The sequence below is a fragment of the Silene latifolia genome, chromosome 10 (genome assembly GCF_048544455.1).
Source record: "Silene latifolia isolate original U9 population chromosome 10, ASM4854445v1, whole genome shotgun sequence".
In the NCBI taxonomy this organism is placed as follows: domain Eukaryota; kingdom Viridiplantae; phylum Streptophyta; class Magnoliopsida; order Caryophyllales; family Caryophyllaceae; genus Silene; species Silene latifolia.
Window position 1 is genome coordinate 129469263 of NC_133535.1, and position 24079 is coordinate 129493341.

At 40.0% G+C, this 24079-nt stretch overlaps 1 protein-coding gene across 1 annotated transcript; it reads right to left on the reverse strand.

Annotated features, from left to right (window-relative positions):
- Positions 1-481: 481 nt before the first annotated feature.
- On the reverse strand, positions 482-9925 carry LOC141605939 (kinesin-like protein KIN-13B). The gene is made up of 12 exons (XM_074424869.1): positions 9522-9925; positions 8469-8654; positions 6757-6891; positions 6297-6404; positions 4972-5049; positions 4800-4881; positions 4141-4300; positions 3712-4014; positions 2049-2267; positions 1546-1969; positions 1396-1461; positions 482-1190 (listed from the first exon to the last, which is right to left on the reverse strand). Exons 1-12 carry the CDS (start codon positions 9633-9635, stop codon positions 1011-1013), a joined length of 2055 nt encoding a protein of 684 aa, XP_074280970.1. The 5' UTR covers positions 9636-9925; the 3' UTR covers positions 482-1010.
- Between the last annotated feature and the right edge of the window lie 14154 nt (positions 9926-24079).

Genomic DNA, 24079 nt, shown 5'->3' on the forward strand with positions numbered 1-24079 from the left:
CTTTGAGACGGTGGCTAATGATTGCTTTTGAACGGATATTTCCAAGAGTGATAATCCAAACTGATTCACATGTGATTGAGCAATTTATGAAGACGGAGATGGAGTATCCTAATGCACATTCTCATTTGATTCAAATTTGCAAGTTGTTCATCAATGATTCGTCTTGGGAAGCAAAAATCACTCATATTTATAGAGAGGCCAATGCTTATGCGAATTGGCTGGCCAACTTGGGAGTTGCTCAAGATCGGAAGTTGAATATAATGGAGTTTGATGACATGCCGGGGCGGTTGTTTCAGTTGCTAGAGCAAGATGCAGGGGGTGTTTCATGGCTTTCTAGTTTTAGTAGTTTTCTTTTTGCTTTTGTAGAATGGGTTAATCACTTAATCCTGCTTCTTTGCACCCCAAAAAAAGGGTCCCCCCCCTCCAGATTCCCTTAGCCTCTCGCTCATACACTCATGAAGTGACTGTCATACTGGAAAAATGACAAGTAATACAATCCCTTTCACCATGTTTACAAAACATTACACAGCTCGAAAAGCTTTACAAACATGTTTGAGCATACAATTTTATAACTCACTTCCCATTGAGCTTACTGTATCTTTTTACAGTTTCCCTTTTTTTTGTTTGGGAAAAGGTCGACGGTGAAAAGGGCAACAACAAAAACTTGTTTCCTTCTCACCATTTGATTGCTCTGAAATAAGGGGCGGAATAGTCGCCCTGAAAACAAATCACCACAATGCCATGCGACTACAATGCGACCTAATAGTCAACATTTTTTTCCAGAAAGAATACTAGGTTGACACTTTAGAGCGAGACCACCCTATTTCATCATTTCCGATGAGGGAGGCAAATGAAAGTCAATGGATATCAACTCAACCCGACAAGGGCACTAATGTCCCCATATTGGCCACAAAATCCAAGTAGACAACGAAATGGAATGCCACAAAAAGGACATAAAACCTCACACCTTACTGATTAGAGACCGCTTGTAAACCATCCAGGTGAATTAATTACTGTCCACATGTGGAAACCAAAACGTTATGTTCATTCAGGCGTCTTTTAAAATTGGCTAGCTTGGTTTGCAGTTTCAGAATCCCTGCTGCTTTCTGTGAAAGAATGGAGTTTAGCTTTGAGACATAATCATCTAGTTGATTCCCAGGTTGATCGGCTTCAATTATCATATTCATCTCCTGCACATATAATCTGAAATTAATAACCCATATGGAAATCTTGTATCAGGACTGTCTAAATGTGAGACCAACCTAGATACACGTAGATATTTGACGGTACTGATTTATTATATGATTAATTAGATTGGTCCAACAGAATATGGTCTCAAACAAGAATGTGTAATGTTAAGCAAGCCACTAATATTACAGAAGATGACAAACTGACCTCCCTGACAAGCTCTATGGTTTCCTCCAGAAGACTTCTGTGAGAAGCAACCAGGTCCTCCTCTTCCTACAACCAAATCGACCACACTTGTTTTACTATTAATCAAAAAAAAATATGTAACCAATAACATCGCTTAAAGTGCTTCATTACCTTGAGTAATGCATTGAGATCGTCATCAGAACTCGCATTATTACCACACATCTTACTATGCAATTCCGGCATTTGGTTGATCTCACCCCTTTTATCCTTCATCCAAGAGGGGCTCTCTTGTCCAGATAGTTCTTCAGAGTTGTCATAATAATCTAGTGACATGTCGACTAGACCTCCCCTGGTCCCCTTGTTATCATCTAAATATGTAAAGGAGTTACTTTTTTCCACCCTTCCACTGTGAACACGTTCAATGATGGGAGATGGAGGAGATTCTTTTTCAAACTCTCTGGACCATCCAAATCGGTTGCGTCTATTTGGACCATTGTTATTTGGGTTGTCTTCAAGGTTAGGTATAAGGGTTGAGCTCGAGCTTTGGGTTTTTGAGTCCCTTTTCGAGTTGTTCCCCCTGGATAGACTCTTGACTCTGTTTGCATTCATGATTGTGAAGGGTTAATCGTAAAACTAGAAGTTGCATAATTCAGACTACAGGAGCATAAAAATACCTGTCAGCATATCTGAGGGTGTTAAGAGTGTGTTCACAAGAACCGGAGTTTGGAGAAATGCATGATATCATGACTGTTCGTGAGTTCCCTACAAAAGAATCTCGCAAGACCTCTGTAAGCTTACTCCCTCTGAAAGGAATATGATTCTGGTCATTGTCAAGAGCTCTAATACATTCTTTCAAAGCAAGCAAGCTCTTGTTGATTTCCGCCCCTTCCATTCTGAAAAGAGAACATGCAAAAAGGTCAATGCACCAATACCAGATCATATATGTTCCGATACAGGCAAAGACTCACTTTTCTCACCAAAAGCAAGCTCTTATATGCAATTCTCAACGCATATTACGATACGAGTCATCCTAAACACCCCTTTGTGTTGTCACCCTAGAGATAAAGCTCTGCATACATTCAAACCTCTTATCCCACATTGGCGGGAAGCGGGAGCAGATAAATTATTCTCGTATAGATAAGAAAATGACAAGTCAGCTACTTTTATATATCTGAAGTTAAGTAATGACGAATGCATACAAAAATACTGCCTTTGTGTACTGCTCCCAGTGTTTCAGACTTTCAGTATAATTTTCATGTGTGGATTTTTGCTTTGACTATATATAGTTTTACATTGAGATAGGAGTATTATTTTTTGAAGGGCTACAATAACAAATGTTAATTTTAGTATCATGCCAAAAAAAACTTTGTAGCTTTCAATATATTTCTAGTAACAGTTTTTAGACTTCGAAATACAACAACAACAACAACAACAACAACATCAGAGCCTTTTTTTATAAAAAAACTTAAAATTTAAATCGAGAGAAAAGATTAAAACGATTTTGAAAACCGAAATAGAATTAAGGATCCGAAATGCCTTAAAAAGTAAACCAAGTAAAATATATAAGAAAGTGGTTGGTAAAAAAGTGCAATAAAGGAGAGAAAGACAAATAATTAAATTTTTTTAAATTAAATAAAAAACACTAAATATGTCAAAAAAAAAAAATCAAATACTAAAAATCCACATGTATTCTTTCCCTCCATTGTGCCCTCTCCGTCACCATACTCTCCTCAAGCCCCAGAAATCTCATATCGTGCTCTATCACTCTCAACCATGTCTGTCTCGGTCTTCCTCTACCTCTAGGGACCTTTTATGTTCTCCAAGTCTCCACCTCCCTAATCAAAAGGTGCCCATAGGTCTCCTTCTCACATGGCCAAACCATATTAGTCGGTTTTCCATCACCTTGTCCTCTATTGGCGCCACTTTTACCTTTTCCCTAATCACCTCATTCCTTAATCGATCTTTCCTTGTATGTCCGCACATCCACCTCAACATACGCATCTCCGCCACACTCAATCTTTTGAATGTGACAATGTTTCACGGCCCCACACTCGGAACCGTAGGGTAAGGCTAATTGCCGTGCGATAAAATTTTCCCTTTAATCTTTGGGGCATATCTTTATCGCATAAAAACCTTGAAGCACTCTTCCATTTCAACCATCCCGCTTTAATTCTGTGAGCCACATCTCCGTCTAAAGCCCCATCTTTTTTAGACTTCGAAATTTTAAAAAAAAATTATGAAGTTTATAATCAAATAGAGAGAGTATCATTTTACATAAAGCAAAAGGCAGAGGGTAACAAGGATTAACTGGACAAAACTTGGACAAGTTTTGATTACCTAGTTTGCTTATCATTATCTGTTGTGTCTGCACCACGTTCACTTCCAGCAAGGTCTATGAATGAAAGCTTCCCAACTATTCGAGGAGATTTTGATTCACTGGCATCAGCAGCTCTCTTAACAGCAAGCTGGAGTATAGCATGTGATCTGGAAGACTCCTCATTTGCACCTGTAATTCCAGTGCTTCTCGAGGCATTTCCTCTCTCAATTAAACCCATTATTGTTTCAGTATCAGATACTTTATATTCATCCAAGCCAACAATGCAGACCTGCTTCTTTCCATCTTCTCTCATGCTCAAGCCCCTGAATTTTTTAGGACGAAAAGATCAATTTCATTTATAACAGATCATTTGGTATCTAAAAACAATGTCAAGTTTGCTGAATACATAACTTCAACGACAACCATGGTTTCAGCAGTGTACGACTTACTTGCGGTCATTGAGAAGATCAAACAGTTTCCCTCCATATATCTCAAAAAAACTGAGAAACAGTTGATATCCTTGGTTTCTGTAAGTATGGTGTATTAACGTCAAGATATCTCGGGAAGCTCTCAAGGGTAGTGGCTGCATAGTGTAAGTCTTCCCACTCCCTACACAACAATAGACTAACTTAAGATCCAAAATCCACAAATCGGATTACATTGGCTAGAGTATGCCGACGACCAGACAGAATATATGTTTGCCAGTGCTACAAAAATAATCAGGAGTCAGTAGTCAGTACCACTCAACCCTATAGAAATAGAACAAGATCCTTCATGAAACACTCAATTTGTTTTAAGAAATAGTCTTAAAAGTGTTTATAGACCACGCTGCCAAGGCTCTTTCAACTGTTTCAACTTTCAAGTATACATCGCGTTCATGAAACACTCAAATTGTTTTAAGAAATATTGTAATAAAATGTTTAATAAAGACCATGCCGGCAAGGCATTGTCCAGTAATATTCTCTTGAGTTTAATAAAGACCTTCAGATAAGTATAAATACCTGAATAATTGACACTCAGAAGTAAGCTAAAACGCAGCAGGTAATGATGATGAATAATGAGAGCTGTGAATTTTATAAATGTACTAAAATGAAGTAGAGTAACGTACCTGTTTGACCATAAGCAAAGCATGTCGCCTTTGTTTTTCTGAATATCAGGGGCACAATTGGCTCAACAGTTTCAGCATATACCTGCAGCAACCATGAACAAGATAAGCCAAATCAAGAAATCACATTTGGGAGGGAGGCGTTACCCGCGAAGAAACTTAGATGTATGGTTACCTTGTCATTTGAGACATGCTCATCCAACACTGCATCAAAAACAAACTCATGTCTCTCCATGTATTCCGTTAAATCAACCTAATAGAAAATTTACAAAAAGGTCAAATGAATGTTGTTAAAGGTACTGAGGTTATTGAAGTATAACCGAATAAGAGCAAAAAGGTATGAAAGCATATAAACATAAGCTTCCATCAGTGTGTGTGTGTGTGTGTGTGTGTGTGTGTGTGGGTGTGGGTGTGGGTGTGGGTGTGGGTGTGTGGGTGTGTGGGTGTGTGGGTGTGTGGGTGTGTGTGTGTGTGTGTGTGTGTGTGTGTGTGTGTGTGTGTGTGTGTGTGTGTTGCAAAAAAACAGGGCAGGCACACACAAAACATGGTACGAGTTACCTAGTCCCTCTGTCCAGCAAAAAAAACTTCCTAGTTTGTTTTATACAAACATTGAGGAGAATTAGAATTTGTGGATAGAAATGAAAATTGGCGAAAGATTACAGTAAGAAACTAGATTACAGCAAATAACATACAAAAAAGAAAGATTCCAAGTAAGTTTAATGATGTATAAAAGGAATATTTATTGACTGGGGTTCAAACTTCGCAAAATATTCAGCCTCATATCTTCTTCAAATCTCCGGGTTGGTGGCGCACAAAGGAGCAGTGCGCACTGGAGTGACGAGGACACATGCAGACAAGGTTCAAGGTGTGAGGCGCAGACACGAGCCCCTTAGGCATGAGACACATGGCTTGTGCAAACAAAAATTTATTTTCAAAATACAATTTTGTACATGTAAATGAGTTACATTGGGGAATATGTGAGAAAGAGAAGGGCATAATAGAATAATTAGAAGAAAATATGGAATTTGCATAGTGGTGCACGTCACTAGCTACACTTTATCTACAAGGCACACCTAGGCGTTTTGGCTAGTCCTTCATAAAGCCTTTGGCTTAAGCTCTCCCAATACAGAAGATGGACACTGGGGCAAGAGGAAGTGATCAATGGTAAGAAACGCACTTTCTAACACCAAGTCGGGAATTGAAGCTCGGTATGACTAAGGTAGGTGTTTTGGACTTTGATCACCTTGGTGGGGCTCCTTGGTATTTGAGGAAATTTTCAATACAGAAACTCGAATCTGCAATCTGGAGAACAACTTACGCGACGACATATACACATTACACAATGTGTCAAACTCATACAGTTGGAAGTTTTTACATTTCAGACGGGAAAAACAAGATACACCGCAAATCTTCTTTTCAGTTAGTGGAAGAAAGCAGGTGCAATATTAATTCCTTCGATCACGCAAGTAAAAACGTTATCAGGGTTGCAATGGTTTATACCTTAAGTTTTGTTTCATGGACAGTCAAGGCACTCAAATTTGACTCTATGGTTATTATGTCGTCCTCTTTCTTTGCCATTTCCTTTTTGTTCAGAGGCCTCTTCCGCACCTGTATTAGATTGGTAGCCAGTAGAAAAAAAAAAGATGTAAGAAAAAATGCACTTTAAATAGAATAAGATAATAGAACCATCCCTTTTTTTAAAGGTCATGATCAGAAGTTAGGTGGCGGTAAAGGACACAGTTTATCAACTCCATTTGAAGGAACTTTTAGTCAAAATACTTTAATTCTTAATCAAAAGTCAAGGTCAAAAATTAAGTAGCGGTAAATGTTCTCTGGCTGGAGGCAACCTGTTCAGCTTTACCAATCATGGTTTCAATACACAGTATTTTTGCACCAATAAACTGAATTGCAGTGTTATATATCAAAAATGCAGTCCATGATGTCGAGAAGAGATGCGTACCACCACTTTGATTTTCGCTACCGGATTCGCCCTGTTAGCAACTCTGTTTGCAGCAGTAGATGGATCTGATTCATCAAAGCTCCTAACACCAGGTTGATTAAGGGAGGAGGCATCATATGAGCCAAGAGCTGGAATCTATCATCAATGCAAATAGAAACTGCGTCAGTGCAATTTACAAATTGTGCTTCTCATCTTAAAGAGAGGAACAAGTTAAATAAGTAAAGTAGTAGAAAGGTGAGAGTTCAGTTAACAGAAAAAGTAGTCACTGCAGTGATAGGTCCATCAGATTTAATAACTATACAGAAACTCTGAGATGCCATCCAATGGAAGATTACGAATCAAAATAAAATGGTTAATATGAAGCTACGGAGTATTACGCCATTTTCTAATTAAGTCTACCACACTGCATTACTGCAGTAAGACTTGTCAACTATGGAGTATATCTTGTAGTATCAGATTTATCAGCCTTTACATCAGTTTACGCGTTAACAATTCACAGCAAGCATTCAGGAGAAGAAGAACCTTATTCCCTCCCCTGTATTCAGTCCTGCTTTTTGCCAACTCCCTTGACATGTACCGTTACACAATGATAGGCAATTTGCTCATTTTAGAAATGTTTTAAATCCAAACCCTCCAAGTATTGTTTATAAAAACAATCTTAATTGTCAATAAGGACAAAATAGAAAATGCATTAATCTCTGAATTCACTTCTTCAATCAGCCACCTCCCCTTGAGTTTATAGTTGATATCCATACTAGTTTTCCAAACAATGTATAATTTTCAAAGTAACATTTTGTCTAACAATGCCCTGTTGGGATTTAAAGAGACTAACTTATAAACAAGTTAAATTAAGGATATTGGGGTTAATAAAAGAACTAAAAGGAAAAAGAATATGAAAAGCGTATATTAGAGCTCCTCGCTAGAGACATTGTATCTAAGCGCCTACAGGCTTTCAGCCATAAACCCAAGAGTCATCCTTTTTAGTCCTACGCTGAGTTAAAATGTGCACCGTTATGCAATAACTACTGGATTAAAAATCCTTATTTCTTCAATAGTAGTATAGTATAGTATAGTATAGTATAGTCTATTTTACTTCATTTTCAGCTTAAAAAACAGATTCAGCAAGTTTTAGGTTCTGGATCTTCAAGTTTAAATGCTAAGGACATTGGGACAGCAAAGTTCAAGTGCAGCCTACAGTATCCATGTCTTTTTCCCCAACTCAGGCCTCATTTGATCTGATACAGCGGAAAACAAAACATAATGAAATTGTTTTTAAGCATGCCCCAATGCCCATATACACCTATATCTGTAATACTTTGTAATTGGTTTAACCGTAGATTGATTTCCTCTCGCTACCATAAAATTATTTCCCAGTAACATGTCCCATCGCAATCTATGCCAGATGATTTTCTTCAAAACTCTTCCAAATTCGAGAACAAACTGTCTGACCTCTCTCAATCGTTAAACGGTCTCGTCAAAATAAATTTCAATATGTTTTTAGCCAATATAATAATTCAATAATACTCGGCATAAAAACCTACATAATGATTTCCAAAGTCAACAAAGTTACATAACATCATCATCAAGTTTTTACACAAGCTAACCAGAAATATAAACTATGTAGACATTAGCAGGTCAATAACATCTCACTAACAACAAAAACAACTGAAAAAAATAAAAAATAAAAAACTGAAGTCTAGAGAAAAACTCACATCAGAGATAAGTTCAGTATCGCAGGACTGAAGATCAAGCAAGCCAGGGCTGTACTCATGGGGCGAAGACGAACTGTCGTTAGCTTTCCTAAATTTTGACACTCGTGTAGCATTCCACGGTGGCGATGGCGGATCCAAGGGAAATTCATGATTACTGCTGATACCTCCTCCTGCATTCAAACCCCTCTGCATAACATTCCTATTATTATTCTTGTTTTTATCATTCCAATTTACACCCCCATCTTCAGCACAATATATCTTATACTCCTTATTTCACAACAATTACAAAGATAATCAGTCAATCATTCATCCATGCAACTGCTGATTCATCAAAAATCAAACATTCTTCGACCTCCTCATTATATCGAAGATCGCTACATACAATTCACAAAAATTAAAAATCAGTTAGATAAATATTGACTTTTTTTTCATAGAGCCATTCCAAAGAATTACCACTCCACCCCCTCAAAATTCAATCTCCACTCCGCCAATGGGATCATCCAAGCATAAACCACACTTACTACAACAAAACGCATCAATTTATCACAAAGAAAACCTCATCAAACAATGTTGATGAAAATTGTGAATCTTTTAGTCAAAATTTATTTTTGTCCTGATATAATTCTATCGAATTACTAATTCAAATCCCCCTAAAACATCAATTTACGCTTTAACCCCCTAACTTCGAATCGGAACTCCCAACAATCCGATCATCCAAGCATAAACCAAACGTCCTACAACAAAATTCATCAATTCAACGCAAAATAGCCTCCTAAAATCATACAAATCATCAATTCAACACAGAAAACCAAAAATTCATGAATTGACATAAACAATCAATTCAACACAAAAATAACCTCATAAAATCACTCAAATCATCAGTTGAACACAAAATAACCTCATAAAATCACATAAATCATCAATTCAACACAAAAATAACCACAAAAAATATTAAAATCACATAAACATATAACGATAACAATAATAACAAAAATTAACACTCAAAAAATGTGATTGATCAACAAAACTAAGTAATCAATTAATTAATCATACCGGATTAAAAGGAACAGGTTGAAGCCATTTGGACGGAATTTCGATAAAATTATTCGACGCAGCAGCAGCAGTACCAGCAGTAGTTCTCGGCATTTGTCTACCAACTACATCCATTTTTGTAATTTTTTTAAAATTTTGAAATTTGATTTTTGAAATTAGGGTTTATAATACTGTTTGAAATTGATAGAAAGGTGAAATATCTTTATTGTTGTTGTTGTTGGGGGTGATTAATAATTAAGTCTAACATGATTAATGAAGATGATTAAGGATTTAAATTGGGAGCGTGGAGTTCACGGTGGGAAGAAGGCGAGTAGTGGAGTGACGGGGAAGACGTGGGGGAGAGGTACTGAGGTTTGAAATGATGGGAGAATTGTTTTGACTAGACAACGGATGACTTTGTATACGCGCGCCTGTTCGGCATATTTTAAAATTTTAAAAATGAATAGGGATTGGTATTATTTTTTTATTTTTTTAATAAGGTAAATGAAACTAGGATGATTATAAAATCACCCTATATTATTCTTGCGGATGAGAACGGTAAACGAAATTCAAAGAAATTTCATTTACCACAAAGTAACCATAAGATTAAACACAAATTCTCATTGAAAACGGACACTATCTGTTACAAGCTGAAGACGGATAGTGTCTCTCTCACAATATGACAAGTGGGAGGGCGAGTGGGAAGGAAATGAAGCACCCCATGGATAAACAAAATAAAACTAAACTCATTAAAAATCTTACAAACCTTACATTTAAAAAACACTGAGGGGGCGTTTGGTTCGGGAATTCAGAAAAAGGAAAAGGGAATTAAACTGGGTGATTCTTTTCGGGGACGACGTTCTTTTTAAGGTGGGGAAGATTGTAATATCTCGTATTTATAAAAACCGCACTTGACCGAGTAGACCATCCACTCGGCCGACTGAAACCCACTCGACCGATTGGAGGATCGAGTGGAATTTGGTTGGAGGCTGGAAGTTTCTAAAAGTTGGTCACTCGACCGAGTGGAGCCTCACTCGATCGAGTGGATCGGCCACTCGACCGAGTGCCCGATCGAGTCCAGTTTTACGCGAGGATTTGGTTGGTGGTGTGTCGCTTTCGAGCCTTATATTTTCAAATTTCCCCCACCTAAAATCATTCCCCAACCTAATCCTACCACTCTCTAAACTCCCTAAACTCTCTCTAAACACTCACCAACCACCACCTAAACTTATCCTCTAAAAACCTAATCTCCACAAGTGAAGAATTCTTGCCATCATTCCTCCTTTGTTCATCCACATTATTTGTAAGTCGATTTACACTTTATTTCTTAAATCTTATCTTAGTAAACCTTGTATGATTTATTTATTTGACTTTTTCACAAGTAATCAATATAAATTTACATTGTACGAAGAGGGAAAGTATGTACTCATGCTCACTGGGAGATTCTGGCAACACATGTAACCAAGAAGGAGATTAGGGATACAATTTTCTCAATACCTGATGAAAAAGCTCCTGGACCAGATGGTTATTCTAGTAGATTTTTCAAAGATGCTTGGAGTGTTATTGGAGATGATGTTTATGATGCTATTTTGGATGTTTTCCAACAGAGGAAAATGATGAGACAACTCAATACTACTGTCCTAACTCTGGTTCCAAAGTGTGCTCTGCCTAATGAGGTCACCCAATTCAAGCCTATAGCATGTTGTAATGTACTGTATAAAACAATTTCTAAGCTCCTCAGTTCCAGGTTAGGGATCATCTTACTTGAACTGGTTAGCCTGAATCAGAGGAGATTTATACAAGGCGGAAGTATTATTGAAAACATCCTCATATGTCAAGACCTGGTGAGGCTGTATAACAGGGGTAGCTGCTCACCTAGGTGTATGTTCAAAATAGATCTTATGAAGGCATATGACTCTGTTAGTTGGAAATTTGTGGAAGATATGCTGGAAGCTCTTAATTTCCCACATAATTTCAGAGACATGGTTATGTTGTGTGTTACTACAGCAACTTTCTCACTTTCAGTTAATGGGGATCAGTTTGGATTTTTTTCCTGGCAAAAGAGGGCTTAAGGAGGGAGATCCTATATCCCCTCTACTATTTACTCTCTGTATGAAGTATCTAAGTAGGATCTTGGAGTGTGTTATGGATAAATTGCCTTTTATGTTTCATCCTCTCTGCAAACAATTGAAGCTGACACACCTTATGTTTGTAGATGATCTATTGATGTTTTGCAAGGGTGAACCTAGATCAATCATGATTATTCTTAAAGCATTCTCTGCTTTCTCTCAAGCCTCTGGACTGCAAATGAATTCTCTTAAGTCTTGTGCTTATTTTAATGGCATGAGTTAGCAGATGAAGACTAAAATACTTTTTGTCTCTGGATTTGTGGAGGGGCAACTACCTTTCAAGTATTTAGGTTTCCCTATCACTGCTGGAAGACTAAAAAATAAAGATTGCTCTAGCTTGATTGATAAAATTGTTGAAAGGATCGGATCTTTGGGAGCAAAAAAATTATCATATGCAGGAAGATTAACTCTGGTGCAGGCTGTGTTATCTTCTATGTATAACTATTGGGCTTCTATCATTGTCCTGCCTAAATGTGTCTTGAAACGAGTGGATGCTATTTGCTGGAACTATTTGTGAGAGGGGAGTTCTGAGTATAATAGAGTCCCTCTACTGGCTTGGGACAAAGTCTGCGTGACTAAGGAAGAAGGAGGGTTAGGTATTAGAAGGAGTTATATGTGGAATCAGGCAATGATTAGCAAGATAGTTTGGTGGTTAGTAGTCAAACCTGATCAGCTCTGGGTTCAATGGGTTAATCACATTTATCTTAAAGGTTGTCATTGGTCTAATTATATTCCTTATGGTGACCTGATCTAGCATTGGAAGACAATTTGTAAAATCATGGAGATTATTAAAGTGTGGTTTGAGGGTGATCAATGGTGTGTAGGTAATGGAGTTTTTTCAACAACTAGCTGTTATGAGTTGCTTAGAGCTCATGTAGCAAAGGTGGAGTGGCATTGCAGTGTTTGGAACAACTGGGTTATCCCAAAACATGCCTTCATGGGATGGCTTATCTTCCATCAGGCACTACTTTTAAAAGATAAGCTGTATAGTCTTCATATCAGTTCTGATGAAACCTGTTGTATTTGTCAAGTTGGTGTAGAGACTTCTGCTCATTTGTTTCAAGAGTGCTCTTATATTCGCAGAATTTGGGATGGTGTGGACAACGGGGGGCCCATGGGGGCTCTTGGGAGGAAGAGAACAAGCGTTTGCATTTGTTGGAGTCGCCACCAATTTTTATGGGAAATTTGAACCGTTCGAATACCTCATGCCATGTCAAGACACAAAGTAGTGACATGAACACTAAGCAATCGTTACCCTTAGCATTCTATGTCTAGAATGACTCTCGTGGATGCCAATGAACACGGGTGTTCACAGAGATCTGGAGTAAGGGGTGAGGGTACGTATTAGGAAGCTCTTTTGATCGAACACCTAATCCCGCCCGCCTCGATAGCGGCCTCTACTAATGATTAGGGACATCATCTATACTCGATATATCGTCGATTATATGCATGCAATGCAACATCCAAGTTTTAATCCTAGCATGTGAAGATTAGACTAAGTCGGTTGACAATTAGTTTAGCATACAATTGGGTCAAAGTAGGATTTAAGTTCAATTACATGTGAAAACATACAATGAATACGAGAAATAATGATGAATAAAATAAAATTACAATAATGAAAATTATAATAATTACATCGGGTTTAGCGATTTATGTCGAAAATACCTTTAAAACGGATAGTTTGAGAAAAAGAATAAAAGAAAGATTAACGAACAGATCAGTGGGTGATAATACGGATAATAGTCAATTATACGTAAGCTAATTAAACTAGGTCAAGCAACAACGGAGTTCGAGATGAACTCAACTTGAACAAAGCGCGCAGACTACGCCCTTTGGAAGATGCGCAGCAGTCGCTGCGTCTGTTCCAAGGGTGAGTTCTGGCTGTGAAGCCGGAACTGCAAATCGTTAATGTAAATTGGTGAATTTAAAGGATGATTATGATATTTACTCGGTTGAAAGTGATTTATAGGTTAATTATATGCGAATAAGGTCATAAAAGCAATAAAACATGGATGAGACGGAATTAAGACGGATTATTTACATGAATGAACGATTGATTAGTAACATGGGTGAACAAAGTATGTTAAACATGACGAATGAATGACAAATTAATGACGAACACGACAAAAGACAGATGAAAATATATCAAAGATTGAATTCCAGAAACCCGATATGAACAAATCGAATTCCTACAACCCGGATTGAATATAGTGACGAAAACCCGCAAATATGAATTATAAGGGATTTAAGTCGGATTTTAAGTGATGAATTATACTTATGAATGAATGAATTATGTACATGTGAAATTATGATGGCATGTATGTCAAAGAATTAACGAAAACAAACAAAGAAACGAAAGAACGAATTACAGAGGACGAAGGAAGAAGAAAGGAAGCAGCAACTGCGGCAGCCTCACGAAGAGGCGCAGCAGAATCGCGCTCCTTCAAGAGGCGCGCGATTCTTTGCTCCTTTCTCGACTGTTTGTCTTCTGGAAATCCGTAAAAAGAGGTTTTAAAGCACGGTTTTAGAAATCGGTTTTAAAAGGTATTTTCGACATAAACCTTACATGATGATTACAAAAAGTAAATAACAATAAATAAAGAGAGATTTACACCCTCAGACTTACATGTTTGACGAAACGAGATGAACTAAGTTATCGATTAGTGATGCTCGACGCGAATGTAACGAAAGTGCCCTCGTAAGAGGAAAACGATTAAGATTAATTAAAGTTGATTGATGTGGAGTTGGTCAAATTGGTCGGTCATGCAAACGAGGCTGGTACTCAGAAGGATCCGAGCTTACGTGGTCGAATGTTCAAGCACGTATACGCCAAAAAGTAAGAACAAAGGTCTAGAATGCCAAGGGATAATAGAAGGGCAGACACTCGCGTGAGAAATATGAGGAGCGAAGGCTCCTATTTATACTAATCACGTGAAGGAATTAGGGTTTCGGAGAGTCTTTGGAAGTGAATCTCGGAAAGATATGAAAAAGATACGAAAAATACGCAGAAAAGGACCTGGGAAGAGGCGCAGCAGTCACTGCGTCTCTTGGAAGAGGCGCAACACCTGCTGCGTCTGTTCCCAAGTGGTTTCCTCCTGCGGAAGAAAGATTTCCGTGTTTGAGTTATAGAAGGACGGAATAATTTGGTTTTCCTAATATCTTGTATGAATATTACGGGAAATTGTTTACCAAAGATTAAAGATTGTGAAATAATTATAAAATATGGAATAGAAATATCCGGAACATTCCAGTACATTCTGACTCGGGATTTAACGGTTATAAGAAAATGGAGACAGTTTTAGGCCCGGACTCCAAATGTACTCTAGTTACTGTCAAAACGACCGTATCGGCACGTAGATGACAACTAAGAGGTAGATATTAATATTTGAGCAATCACTTGACGATAAACTTACGAACTGTCATAAATCGTTCTGCGTAGCAAACATGCGGCCCAATCATCACCGGGTGGTTTGCGAGAGGTGCAGAAATGAGGTATCTACAGAGCCCCCACTTTGACTGAGGCTTGGACAAGGCGAAAGTCAAAGTATAGCCATCAGGTCAATCGAAGATTACAACCTGACGACTATGGCGACGCGAGGCGGCTCAAGGGGTCTGAGCCAAGCACCTGTCGTCGGGAACATTTTAGAGTCTGTCGACTATCGGGGAGAGTCATTTAAAGTCCATTAGACTACGTAAGGAGGCTCGCCAGCCATAAGAAGAGATCATACCTGAGACTTTTGGACGAAACGGGACTGAAAACGCTTCGGCAAAACTCTTGGGCCTGAATATAACTTGGTGTCTGAAAATACGAAGGCTTATTCGTGAAGAGGGGTATCTGAATGATATGAGGAAAGACAGCAGGACACAGTCTGGAACTGCTGGGAGAAATTTGCTTGTGTTCAGCTTCAAACAAACTTCGGAAGAATTCGGGGTCGATGTTGATCTCCATGTCTCGAGAGGGAAAGTCTATCCGCTTACTCTCGTTGGGGAACATAATCGGGAACTAATCTCCATGTCTCGAGAGGGAAAGTCTATCCGCTTACTCTCGTTGGGAAAATATAATGAAGGCGTGTCGAAACACCTGTGAAGAAATAAGTGCTCGTTGTGATAAGCAAGGTCTTGGAAGCGATAAATAATGTATGATAGTTTGCTGCTGTCTTAGAAATACGGTTCTGAACGAAAGATAATCGCCAAACGGACCAAAAAGATAAAATAGCATTGGGGAAGAGGCGCACTAAAGATGGGCCCACAAATAACGAACTCATAACGAATTTTTGAAAACTCGTATGGAGGGAACACCAGGAAGAGGCGCAGCAAGAGCTGCGTCTTTTGGAATAGGCGCAGCGCCTGCTGTGTCTGTTCCCAAGGGTGTCTATTCTGCGTAAAAACGCGATGAACAGAGGGATTATTTCATTTGTTTCGAAACATAAATCACACAATACTCTCTCAAATCTCAACCATTTCCACCAAGGTTTGATCCAAAAGCTTGCATTAGTCATGACTAATCGAGTTATGTGTCTCATTCTTGCATTAATCTTCTATATTTGCTCAATTTGGATCGAAAAAATTAGGGTTTTCAACCCAATTATTCGAAAATTTGGGGCTTTTCCCCCAAATGCATTTGCCTTGTAAAATTGATACTAGAAATGGATAAGTGGTAGTATAAGGAACATAACCATGTATTTGTTTCAAATTTTCGTTGAGTTTTGAGCATTTGAGTGAAATTGAGACGGTTTCACAGCTAGACCGTAAATTGCTTCGAAAATAGCCTTAGGATTGCCCATTTGCGATGAAACTTGATATTTGGGATCCTTGGATGATGGGTAAACTTCCTACCATCTCGGAATTTTGGTTTATGACGGCTTTTTAAGGACACTTTTCTAGGGCATAATCGCCGTTATAACGAAATGCTGCCGAAATTTCGACTCGAACCCGGAACTAGGCTTCAAATTTGACTACCACATGAGTGATCGGGTTTGTGAGAATATGGCCAAAGATGGCGAGAAATGAGCGATTTCAGGACTTCCAAAGGCTCGAAAATCCCTTAACCAAGGCTCGTCGTCACGTGACGCGGCCTAAATTTGCTTTAATGTTGCAGGTGATGAGGCTTCTACTTCTGGGAGGACTCCCATGGAGATAGACGCTGTTGTTGTCGAGGAGGCTTTGGAGCAGGCCTTCACCACCACGGTGATGGCTGCTGGGGACGAGGTCCACGAGGAGGAGGCTGTTGAGGAGGAGGAGGCCCCGAGACGGGCCAACGTCGGGCGAGGAGGTCGTCAGCTGAGGGGAGCACCCGCGTGGGCTGAGACCTGGGAGAGTAGGCATTTGCTCTGGGCTGCAGAGGGTCACCTGTCCTACAAGACGGTGAAGAGTTTGGTAATTTTGAATTCATTACTCATCACCCACCTTCTTTCATTTATTTCATTTGCTCATATTTTATCCAACTTTCATTCAAAACTAAAGATAGCTTTTGTTTCAAATCACAATAGGAGGCCGGGAACATCAGGTCGTTCTCGGGTTACACGACAGCGATGGAGTGCTACAAGCGGCTGTCAGCGAAGGAGCGCGCCATGATCGAGCGTGGAGCGTTCGGTGCCTTGGTACAGGCCTGGAGGGATATCGCGAAGAGGAAGCTACGGGCTAACCTTAGCTTGGTCCGCGCTTTCTTGGACCGATTATGGGATACGACTTCCACGTTTCACATGCCTTTTGGTGAGGTGGGAGTCACTCTGGAGGACTACGGCATGATTTCTGGTCTGCCGTGTGGGACTGAGGAGGTGGAGTGGCTGAAGACTGCTATAAGGGTGGACTCGGCCGAGGCGAGGAGGTTGATCGGCTGGAACTTGTCGCCGAAGGTCATTCTGATCTTAGCGGCTTGGTGCCCGCCTCCTACGTTCGAGACTACTTTGCGGGAAAGATCCCGGCGCTGGTGACGATTGACGGGAGAGAGACGGCTCCTCCTCCTGTCTCGCCGAGCGAGGGGCCCGCTTGTGGCTTTGGTGGTTTCTGTCTTCGATTTACCTCGAAGACAAGGGAGAGAGGCTGTCGACGAAACTTCTTCCCTTCCTTTCTGACCTAAGCTCCCTAGGGCGTTGGGACTGGGTTACTTCTGGTTTTGCGGTCCTCATCCGCTTCATGAGGGCCATGGTTCGTCCGGAGTTGACGGAGAAGGGAACTTCTCCTGGTGCTATCGGACCTGGACTGCTGTTGGAGGTATGAACCTTCATTGAGACTTAAAATCAATTCCATTCCTTATCAAATCAATTCTAATTGCGAAAGATCGTTATTGACTATCTTGTTTTACAGGCGTGGGCGTACTCCTACTTTCCGAGCCTCTCGTCCAAGAGGACGGAGCCGCTGGAGAGGGCCTATCCCGTCGTGAGGGATTGGGTGATGTGCAGGACGAGGAGCAAGCGTTCCTCTCACGGTGTCTACCGGCGGGACGTGAACGCTCTTCAGCTGGACAGCGTGAGCATCTCACTTATATTCATTTTGCTTCTTCATTGCTTTTAATCGATCATAAGAATGATTCCTTGTTTGTCTTGTCCCAGTGGGTGCCCAGGCCTTGGGCGGAGTACGCTGGAGCGCCTCCTTTTGTGGATGAGGTCCTTCGACCTAGGTGCTCGAGCCGGCTGCTGTTGAGGACGTTGATGGGTCATGTGTGGTACTTAGGCGAGCGCTTGGCTCGTCAGTGCTCTCGGGACGTGTTGACGGTTCCCATCGATCCTCCTAGGACGATGTTCAGGGAGCCTTCTGAGGCTGAGAGGGAGGCTGACTTGGCTGGCGTCGGTGGTGACGCCCTCCTTCTTCCTGGCGAGGACTACTCGGCGTTCCTATACGGGAGGTTGGCGTACTGGCCGGTAGTGGTGAGTATCTCTACTCTTCTTCTTTACTTGATTTTAAAACTACGATGAAAGATCACCGATTAATGAGAAAATATTTGACTTTGCAGGAGGTTGAGGCGGCGGGCATCGAGCCTCCAGAGTACCTCGAGACCCTGGATGACTTTGACGTGGCTGTGACGGATGTTGGTCTGGATGACTGGCAGCATCTGATTCGGAGGGTGAGCCTCTAATTTACATATTATTTGTGTAAGAACACATTTGATTGAACTTATTCAATTATTGAGAACTTCTTTTTTGAAAATGCAGGTTGCGCCATCTCGGTTCGTGGCGTTATGGAGGGTGGCCAACCGGCTGCGAGCTACTGCCGTCGAGGCACTTGTCGGCGGTCGAGGTCGTCAGGTATGAACCTTGTGCCTACTTCATTTTTGATTTTGATTTCCCTTGTAATTGTTTGAAATGACTGACATGAGCCAATTTTGCTGTTTACAGGGGGACCGCGAGATGGAGCGAGAGTTAGCCCAGTCTCGGGAGGAGACAGCTCGCTTGTTGAGGGAGCTCGAGGTTCGAGACGCCAAAATTGCTGCTCTCGCGGCAAGGCTTGCGGAGCTGGAGGGCGACCAGCAGTAGTCTTGTTTTGTTTTTGTTTGTATTTTGCACACTTTGTACATTTTGGACCTTCATTTTGAACATTTTTGGACTTTGCTTGGGGCTCGAGCCCCCAGTTTGTTGTACATTTCCCTTTTTGATTGTATATATGACGGCCTGAGTGCCTTTGCTGCTGGGTTGTGTTGCTTGTACCTGCAAGTTAGCTTTGAACAGGTTTTGTAGATGACGGTTTATGCCGTCATGCTGCCGAAATTTACACAGGAATCACATAGAACATACATTTGTACACATGGCCTAAATTAGCGCAAAACGAATGACTCAACGGAATGCAAAAAATGCAAAAAGTAATGCAAAAATGCAAAAAATTTGCCGGAAATGACCGGACGGTAGGGAGGGCTACCCCCTAAAAAAAAGAAAAAAAAGGAACCCTATAAGTTAGAAATGAAATGATGAAAAAGACGTAAAAGAAATATATAAAAAAAAATGAAATAAATATATAAACTTTGAAATGAATTAAATTGGAATTGAAAATTATTTCCTAAAATGAAAATGTACAAGTGTGATAAAATGACGAAAATGTCGATATTGCCTCGAGATGCGTGCCCGCGGAATTAGGAAACACGAAATATGGTAATTTCCTCGTATTTACCAAAACAATCACCCGTAGGAATAGGAAATTATTCGTCACGGAATTAGGAAAGATCCAACGCGAAAAATCACAGAAACCTTGGTGAGGAAGAGGCGCAGCATGAGCTGCGTCCCTTTGAAGAGGCGCAACAGGTGCTGCGCCTGTTCCCAGATGTGTCTGCTCTGGCAGATTTTAGGAAACAGAAATTAGTATAAATAGAGACGTCGATAGAGCTTTTGTTCGCACAATTCTTCTGTCTCTTCTTCGTCTTATTACATAAAAGTTTCTCAAAACAAGCACTCATCATGAATACTTTGGAGATTCGCTTAAAGGAGTGGACCAACGAGTTTTCCAACATGGAGAAACACGACATGGGCGCCTATAATCTTGGATCATTGTTGAGTTTGAAGCTTATCAAGGTTGTCAAACCGTTCTTGGATGCTTATCTTGATTACTAGGACCCGAATTATCATGTTTTTGCGTTCCCTGGAGGCGATATTTGCCCATTTCCTGAAGAAATTGCTGCGATTGGTGGGTGGGACCCTGAACACTTGCCCGCTATTCCTTCTACTTCGCAAGGGTATAAAAGCAAATTTAGAGACTTGCTAGGCTTGACTAGGCTTGAGGTGGACCGTCTGGTGACCTCGAAAGGAGTGCGAATGTTGGACTTCATCGACCGATTTATTAACAGGGCCGACCCCACCGTTTCTTATGTTGCTAGGCGAAGGGCCTTTGGATTTTTCTTGTTGCATGTGTATGTCCTCCAAGGGCATGTTGATGAAGACTTGAGAGGTGATCCTCGTCTTTTGGGCCTAGTTGAGCAAATGGAGATGCGCAGGAGCCCAGCTTGTTTATGCTTAGGAGAGATCTTGTTGGGCTTGGATAATAGGAAAGCCAATCATGACCTACCGTATTTGGGGAGTCCCGTTATCTTGCAGGTAAAAGAACATTTTCTTCTCTTATTTTGTTTTTTTTTTTTTTTTTTTTTTTTTTTTTTTTTTTTTTTTTTTTTTTTTTTTTTTTTTTTTTTTTGTTTTTTTTGTTTTGATGTCTAATACCCGCTTTTGGTAGGTCTGGCTTATGGAACGGCTTCGATTGATCGAGCCCCCAGTTCATGTTCCTTCTTATCATGCTCGTTCGATTGCGATGAGGACCAGGTTGTACATGGTGGACTTCACTCGAGTCTGCGATTACTGAAGAATAAACTGAAGAGTGATGATGGCCCCTTGATTAGGTGGATTGTACCATGGTGGCACCTCAAATCTGTCACTGGAGTGTCTTCTTTGGATCCTACCTGATCTGTGCGCATTCCTGGCTTGGAATTCATGGTGTGCATCTTCCCGGAAAGGCTGATGAGACAGGTTGGACTAAAACAGACGATCCCGAAGCTTGATACCGTCCCGCAGATCGCCGTGGCGCTTACTACAGAGAGCCGAAGGGAATGGGCCATCAAATGGGCCCAAAGAAACATGTGGTTCTTGAACTCTTCTGCTAATGCCTTATGGGTGTCGGATTCTTATCTGTGATGGAGGAAAGCCACTACTTCGGAAGAGCGCGAGAGATTGAGGAAGCGCGAGCCCGTTGATTACAAGGTGCGCGAGGTGGAAAAAGAGAAAGAGAAGCATCTGACCGAAGGAGAGGAAGAAGCCGGGTTTCGAGTTATTCATCCTTCGAAGAAACCGAAGACTTCTCCTGCCGTGGAGATGGTGATTGGCAAGAATGGTAAGGTTAGGCCTCGAGAAAGACCGTTGGTGATTAGGTCTGAGGTGGCGCAAGAGCGTCCGGCTCGAGGTCGTGACAAGAAATATGACAAGAATGACAAGGGCAAGGGGAAAATGGAGGAATAGCCCAAGTCTAACCTATTTTATTATTTATTATTATTATTATTATTATTATTATTATTATTATTATTATTATTATTATTATTATTATTATTATTATTATTATTATTATTATTATTATTATTATTATTATTATTATTATTATTATTATTATTATTATTATTATTATTATTATTATTATTATTATTATTATTATTATTATTATTATTATTATTATTATTATTATTGTAATAAAAAGGTGGGGTTTTTAGAATCCTAGCCTATTTTATTTTATTATGTGGCGTATTATTATTAGAAAAAGGATGAAATAAAAAAGGTTAAATGGTTATGAAACCGTTGTGATTTTCTATCTATTATTCGTGTCGAATTCCAAATGCAATGCAAATGTCCTTCTATTTACATTTTAAAATAATGTGTTGTATCCGGTGAAGGATTGCCTACGTATTCATTAAAAAAATGAAATCAAACCCTTGCGCGTATTTCGAGTAAATGTAAAAGAATAATTGTTCTAAGCAAGAGCTTGTAATGAACTTAGAAAATAAGCATGAGCTTTTGCTTACTCTGAAGGTGCAAATTTAGTTTATTTGATGATATGAGGATGACAAATTTGTCAAAATGCAAGAGCAGAGTGACATTAGCTTATTTCAGCTTGGCCAGGGGCCGTTTATTTAGTGCCACAAGAGCGACACGTGAGGTTACGTGAGGCGCGTTTTTGTTCCTATTCTAGGCATAATACCGTTTTAATTGGTCAAGGTTTGTCGGGTTGGAAAACTCATTCCCATCTAGGTCTGTAATTCTAACCGCACCCCCTGGAAGTATGGATTTGACTAGAAATGGTCCGGCCCAATTAGGTTTGAATTTTCCCCGTGGGTCGACAGGTAAAAGAGCTCTAACCGATTTAAGTACTAAGTCTTCTTCTTTGATGTTCCTGGGCCTAACCCTTTTGTTGAAAGCGCGTTTGATATGTGCTTGATATGTTTGGACATTGTGCAAGGCGCGTAGCCTACGTTCATCCAGGAGGATGAGTTCTTCATATCTATCCCTCTTCCATTCCGCTTCTGGGATTTGACTTTCGAGCAAGATGCGCAAAGATGGTATCTCTAACTCCACTGGTTGTACAGCCTCCATGCCATAAGTCAAATAGAAAGGAGTGGCCCCAGTGGGCGTCCTAACGGATGTGCGATATCCCTACAAAGCAAAGGGTATCTTGCTTGGCCAATTTCGATAGTTGTCAATCATTTTCTTGAGAATTGTGACACCGTTCTTGTTTGCTGCCTCTACCGCGCCATTGGTCTGTGGTCTATATGGTGAAGAGTGGTGATGCCTAACTTTGTACTTGGCTAGCAATTGTTCCGTCTCAGCTTGGAAATGTGATCCATTATCACTAATGATCTCATGTGGGCAACCGTATCGACAGATGATGTTGTTTTGTATGAACTTTGCCACGTTTTTAGTTGTGAGACAAGTGTAGGAAGCCGCTTCTACCCATTTGGTGAAATAGTCAATTGCCACTAGGATGAAACAGTGACCTCCTGTTCCGGCTGGAGTTATCTTCCCGATTATGTCGATTCCCCAGTGTAGATACCCGTATCCGTCGATATTGGAATTTATAGAGAACCCGACAAACACCCGATGATGATAGGACACATGTATTCTTTAGTTGTCATTGTCATTATTTGGAGCTCGTTTTACGATGTAGAATGGGCGTCGTCGATGAAGTATTTTATTAATTTAAATGATATTTAAATTAAATGTTTTTTTAAGTAAATTCATTTTATTAATTTAAATGATATTTAAATTAAAGCTTATTTTGAATTTATTTTCTTAAGTTTATTTTATTGAAAATAAAATAAATATTTGATTTGAAAAATCATTTTATGAGTATATTTGATTTGAAAAATCATTTATTTTAATGTGTTAATTGATTTGAAAAATCGATTTTAAAAGCGAAGAAAACTCGTTTTGAACATGCGTTTTGGAGCTCGATTACAGCTCGGTTTTTGAACCCGTTTTCTTTACGGGTTGGCACGAATATCGAGTACACTAACCAACCTAGACCACTACCCATCCAACCCCAGTTCGAACCCCATAACCACGGCCCAAATCATGCCCCAAATCACCCCCAAACAGCCCGCATACACGAAGCAGCCCCCCTGTTTTGCAGCTCAAACCCGAGTCCAAAACCCGCTCCAAATACCACCAAAACCCGTGCCCATTAACCCTAACCCATACCCTAGTATCCTACCCATATTTGTTGGAATATGTGTCCTCCGACAATAATGCGATCACGACTGTTGATCATGATGATCACATGTTTAAGTCTAATTATATAGAATACAATTGGGAAGTAATATTGTTATCACAATCGGTCAACATATATCGGTAATGATTGGGTCGACTAGAGTTTGACATTACCGTCGTGTGACGGACGGTGATCGATTGACCCCTAGGTCATACCTATAGGGCGATACTCTTAATTGATCATTTAATTAATCGTATAATGTTACGAGTTAATTAAATTACTTGAAAA